At 35.8% G+C, this 6,107-nt stretch overlaps 1 protein-coding gene across 1 annotated transcript; it reads left to right on the top strand.

The window, feature by feature from the left end:
* The first annotated feature begins 485 nt into the window (after nt 1-485).
* LOC113346056 (dihydropyrimidinase-like) lies at nt 486-4,603 on the top strand. The gene is made up of 8 exons (XM_026589658.1): nt 486-554; nt 1,354-1,441; nt 1,521-1,599; nt 2,244-2,331; nt 2,431-2,471; nt 2,584-2,636; nt 3,029-3,185; nt 4,099-4,603. The coding sequence occupies exons 1-8, from the start codon at nt 509-511 to the stop codon at nt 4,288-4,290; spliced, it is 744 nt and encodes a 247-aa protein (XP_026445443.1). The 5' UTR covers nt 486-508; the 3' UTR covers nt 4,291-4,603.
* The last annotated feature ends 1,504 nt before the right edge of the window (nt 4,604-6,107 follow it).

Here is a 6,107-nt window from a genome sequence, read left to right as displayed (position 1 = left end):
GTTTTCAATCAATTAGGCTTGCAGTCAAGTTATTTCTTGCTCTGGTAAGGAAAATTGATCGAGAAAAGTTCATCGGTATAACTGAAGATGAAGTGATCCAAACAGCTCTTGATAATTTGGAGGAAGCTCATGGTAAAACTTTTCTTTAGGAAGCTTGTTTCAACATTCTTAAAGATGGTCAATCTTAAGCACATATTTACTGCACTCGAATGCCTCTCCCGGTCTTTACAAATTTCTAATGCATAGTTTTCAGCCTTTAACATGTTTTCTGAGATGTGCGTTTGAGACCATTAAAACATTTACTTCTCCACATTACATTTCATTAAGTAGTATATAGTTGTTGGTTTATGTTATGGACCTTTTCTGGCCAAATCCTGCAAGGAGAGAACATGTGTTCTGGTATTACTTCACTTAATGTTTAATTCTTATCTAGCTTGAAGGAGAGGCTACTGCAAGAGCTGTTCGTTTGGCAGGATTAATAAATACACCCCTGTAGATAGTCCACGTGATGAGCATTGATGCCATGGAGGAGATAGCTAAGGCTCAAAAGTTAGGTTAAGATTCTGTTTCCCTTTATACAAGTTTTTCCTGGTATTGATGAATAGTGATGCATCTGTGCAGTCTGATATATTGCATAATTAGAACAAGTTTCTCAATTTAGTTCAAGGAAAACTAGGATACTGAATCTATCCTCTACATTCAACTTCAAGATAGAGTATATTTTAGAGGAAATTTTTGGGTATAATAAGGTATTTAACTTTAAGAAAATAAAAAGATGAATATGATTGATGCAATCACAAGTGAAATAAGACGTAAGATGAGGAGACGACTTGTAATCTTTGGTTGTTTTCTAGAGTATTATTAATTGCTAATTGTAAGGCTATTTTCGGTTAATGAGCCTGGGAGAGATTGACTGACTCTAAGTCCTTTCCTAAATCAAGATAAGGATCGTTCACGGGTAGTTTCAGTCGTAAGCATGGAAAAGGGGTTGATTTTTGGCATGGAGGGAAGCAAAGGAAAATGTAGGAGCATTGTAGTTCCTTCTACTCTTTCTCTGGTTTCCTCCCTGCAACCAACCCCTTTTCCTCACGACTGAAAAATATCCTTCAACGATCATTATCTTGATATACGCAAGGACCTCGAGCTAAACTCATAAACGTAATTTCAGTTCTTTACTTTCGGAAAATCATCCTAAAACAAAGGCACACTGAACACCATGAACACCAGAATTCCATGTCTTAAAACACTGGTGACAATATTAGCCCTTAGTTTCTACAGTAGAAGTTATATATGTACTTGTTTTGTTAGAACATATGGTGGCAACCTCTTAAATCTGCTGTTACGAAACTGCAGGGCAAAAGATTATCGGAGAACCTGTAACCTCTGGATTGGTGCTTGATGATTCTAAACTTTGGGATCCTGATTTCACCACTGCAGCTAAGTAAGAATCAGAATATCTTTGGATTCTCTCTTGCTTAATATTTTCTCAAGAAACATGTGTATCCTTTCCGTTCTTTCAGGTATGTCATGAGGCCTCCAATAAGAAAACTGGGACATGGTAAAGCCCTTAAAGCTGCCCTTTCAACAGGAGTTTTGCAGGTGAATTCAGACGCTGATACCACTATTAGGAGCATTGCTAGTGGCTACTTTTGATAGGTTCCTTCGCTCTTTCATGTTCTACTTCCTATCTAACGGCGATAAATGTGTTAAATAAGCTTAATGTAGGAGGAGGATAGAAGTTATTCTGAAGTTATTGCCATCACCTCTCTTTTCATTTGTTCTTTGGAATTTGGATAGAGTTATCAATAAAAAATGTTAATGAAGAACCTTCCCAGCATGACATTATCCTATTTACTCTTCTCAAATAGTCTAGTGTGAAGTTGAGTTTTACTCTTCTCAAGTAGTCTAATGTGAAGTTAAGTTTTTTTTTTTTTTGATCGATAGTGTGACGTTAAGTTAGCACCTCAAATTTACACAATATAGCACCTCAACCATAATATATCAATGGTTGTCCATAGGATCATCGATTAGTGCTGCTCTTAAAACTTTGAAATGAAATTATAGACAAGCTTGTACTGCCATCCTTGTACCGTACCTGGTTTATACCATCACTGGGTTGGCCTTGATGTCACCTGCAGGTTGTTAGATGTTTGATAATTGAAAATGTTTCTGCTGGACTTGTTTTGTTAGGCAGTTGCAGATGAACTCTTTGTTCCATTGTTCACTAGACTTTGATGTTGCAGCTTGTAGGAACTGATCATTGCACTTTCAATTCTACTCAAAAAGCTTTTGGTATTGATGATTTTCGAAAGATTCCCAATGGGGTAAATGGTAATCCCGAGTTCCTATATGCTTGTTTTTTATTTTGGAGGCTGAGATACTGAAACAGTTCGGTAATATCTTAGTTGTATCCTTATACGCAATTTGCAGGTATAGAAGAGAGGATGCATGTTGTTTGGGAATTGATGGTGGTAAGAATCCATAAATTGAGGGCTAACTTACTAACTTGATAAGGGTTCAAGTCGGTAGTGAGTTCTGCGACACTTTATCAGTTTATGTTTAATATAATCTAACTTTCTGCAGGAGTCGGGCCAGATATCTGTTACAGACTATGTGCAGATAACAAGTTCTGGATGGTATTCTTTTATAATCACAAATTTGTAGTGCCTTATTTGATCCATATATGATCTTTTTGTCAAAGATGGTATTTTTTACCCTTGTTTTCTTTCTCTGATAATGGAGTGTCATGGGGCACAGGACCACTACGCATTTACACAGACTGTCGAGTAGATATTTGTAGCCATATAGGTTGGATGCCTGGGAACTGCACATAAATCTGTCTCTTCATGGTTTTCTAATCTAGGATATGGATAAACATACTAGTTGGTGAACCTTTCACTTTATAAAAATCTTCTGCGGAAACCAAAGAAATGCGTTAATGCTCTTACTTCTTAGTTAGGATGTTGAACTAGGTGCATGCTGCAGATGTGTGGTCAATATTTGGCTAATTTATCTGAAAAATTAACAGTGCAAGGATCTTTAATATATATCCTAGAAAGGGCGCTGTACTAGCTGGATCTGATGCCGATATTATAATACTAAATCCAAACTCAAGCGTCGAAATATCTGCCAAGTCTCACCATTCGAGAACGGATACTAATGTTTATGAAGGATTGAAACTAAAGGTACTCCCTGTGATGCCAATTTTAAGTCTTTGCTGCAATTATGTTTTCATATACTTCTAATCTGATATACTAATGGCTATAGTCGATAGATCTCCGCTCAATAGTTATTCTTTTGATGTACATGAACAAGTAAATGAACAGGTACTAAATTTGTATAAATATTTTTAACACTCCTCGGTCTTTGCATTAGAGAGTGTGGACGACAAAAGGAGTTCTTTTTATACTAATCTGGAATATGGACATCTTTCTAATCATTATTTGTTATATCCGTTCTTCCATTTTGGGTGTTTTGTATCTCTTGCTTCACTTATGCAAAAGCAAGGTGTTTGATGAAAAGTCTTTCCATGTAGCTAATTTAGCAGTAGAAAGCACCTGGGGTTTCGTCTCCTTTCTTGCACATGCTAATCTCATATGCTAGAAAGCACCTGGGATTTCGTCCAGATGCAGTAGAAAGCACCTGGACGAGATGCAGTAGAAAGCACCTGGACGAGATGTAGCTAGTTTATATTTATTTATTACTTTCGTCTATACAACCATAAGATATAATGTCTACAAGGGTTTGAGGTCACAGGCATTTTATCATATAAAAAATTAAATTTTGGCCGTTTGTGGTTTAAATATGATCAGATGTCCTTGCAATCTTTCTTCATAAGCTGTTACTGTTGGTTAACAAACATGCCCTAGGTTTCTGATAAACTGTTCTTTAAAGGAATAGGCATTTAGGATGGAGTAAAAAGCTTGCACCTACATGATTTGGACGTTCTTATTTTTAACCATCGCCAGTATTGCAATTTCACTATTGTTTTACAAGTTCCAAAATTTTAATTGCTGTCATTGTTTTCTTTCTTAAACATTTAAACATGATAAGATGGTTGGTTTATGAAAATTTTGGTCTCTCTCTTTCTTAAAACAGGGGAAAGTTGAAGTTACAATTGCTGGAGGAAGAGTTGTATGGGAAAATGATGAACTCAAAGTTATTCCTGGCTCTGGGAGGTACATAAAAATGTCTCCTTTCAATTATCTATTCAGTGGTATTAGTAAGGCTGATGCTGCATACTTGTCTTCCCTGAAAGCTCCTGTTCGACGCTTCAGAGATCAATCTTGATTTTTAAATCTCAATTTATTAACCACTAAACTGTATATACCATTTCCAATAGCATTGAGTTGAAGCACAAATAAATATCTCAAGGATCGTATCTGAAACATTTCAAATGTAGTTAAATCCAAGCCCGGTTACATAAATACTCTCTAAACTGTATATACTACGGCCTGCAGTATCAAGTATAAGTCATTATTATTTGTAACTCTTAGATAATATTGTAGATTGTCATTTTACAAATGAAAAAGGCACTGTTATTTGTGAATAATACTGCGGCCACATGTTTTATTTGCATGGAGTATGAACTGGTTCACATGAATATGAGATCACCGATTCTTCCGGGCGTTGAAATTATCTAAGGTAATGCCACTGTTCCAATGGTTGGTTGTGATGCTGTTAGATAAAAGAATCTTCCATTACTTTTACATAAATATTATTTGGACGGCGTGTTATAAGTAGTTTTTGTATTTTACCATCTCATTAAGCTTTCATATAACATCAAGATTAAATCACACATTCGGGGAGGGATTTGATCGGTGAGATACCATGCTTCCATTTCCTCCAAGATCTTTCTTGAGGTCGAACAAAATATATTGATACAAGAATTAGATCCATATAAAGAACAGTGAAATAGTGTGCAATAAATATGTCTTATAATATATTTCAGGTTTAGAATACAACAACCTATATTCACATGTAGAGTTAGCAAACCTGTGAACAAATAAGCCCCAGGATGGGCCACACAAGAAATGAAATAAACCACTATAAGCTGATCTTGGTTCATGTATTCACTACCAACTTTTAGTTGCAAATGTCCGCAAAACACCTTAAGTTGTAAAGTTCTTCTCCCGTGGTGTATAAATTCTACTTTTGCCTATAGTATAATTTATCTGGTAAAAAAGAATCTCAGATCTCCAATCCATATTCATGTGACGACATAGACCCTTATGCAACAACTGAAGTAACTCAGAATTCTCTTCTTTCTCTGCATATATATCAACAAACACACTAGGTTACTACCAGCGCTTAACGTGGAACAGACTTCTGTGAATTAGAAATATATATATATAAAAAAAAACTTCATTATTTTCTTTCTCCTGTTACTTCACGGTCAATTTCCATTAGCCATTACATCGTATTATAAGCAGTTGCCGAATTCTAAAATCGCGTAGGGATGAGTTTGACATGAAAATCGCCTAATTTCAAACAGTTCTACGGTTTGTTAATGATACAGTTGCTACTCGGCCAGAATATGGCTAGTGTTCTACACTTGTGCATTTTTTTTTTGGCTGCAAATCTTCTGCATCTTTGAGTTTTAACTCACACTTGACCAAGTGTAAGAACAATAAAAAAACTACAGAACCTTGGTTTGTCAATTGCGCTCCCAAGGTACAGTCCAGACAAAAAAAATATATTCAAGCAGCCCGTAGGATACATGAGCAGAAAATAAGTCAAGATGATGAAAGATAGAGGAAGTTGCATGGTAAGGGGGAGACTTACAATAACGGAATCATCATGGGCATGATTATGATGCGGTTGTTGTTGTTTCACCGGATTGATTTCTGCTTCATTGCCGATGCTGTTTGGATTATCAATTCGATCCTTTTTCACTTGTTTTCTATTAGCACGTGCTCTATTAAAAACCATTGAGTAATCAGTGTTAAATCCTCCTCCAACCTTTTGTTCCCAGCCTCCAAATTTAGGTACAGTCAAGTCCTCTTTCTGCTCACAAGAAAATTAAACATGTTCTTACCTTTTAATATAAGAATGGTAAAAGAATCCACAGAAATAGATAGATTGCAAAAAAAAAAAAAAAAAAAAAA

Source organism: Papaver somniferum, unplaced genomic scaffold (genome assembly GCF_003573695.1).
Source record: "Papaver somniferum cultivar HN1 unplaced genomic scaffold, ASM357369v1 unplaced-scaffold_9008, whole genome shotgun sequence".
Lineage (NCBI taxonomy): Eukaryota > Viridiplantae > Streptophyta > Magnoliopsida > Ranunculales > Papaveraceae > Papaver > Papaver somniferum.
Note: the sequence above shows the minus strand (reverse complement) of the source record. Positions and strands in the feature narration are given on the sequence as shown.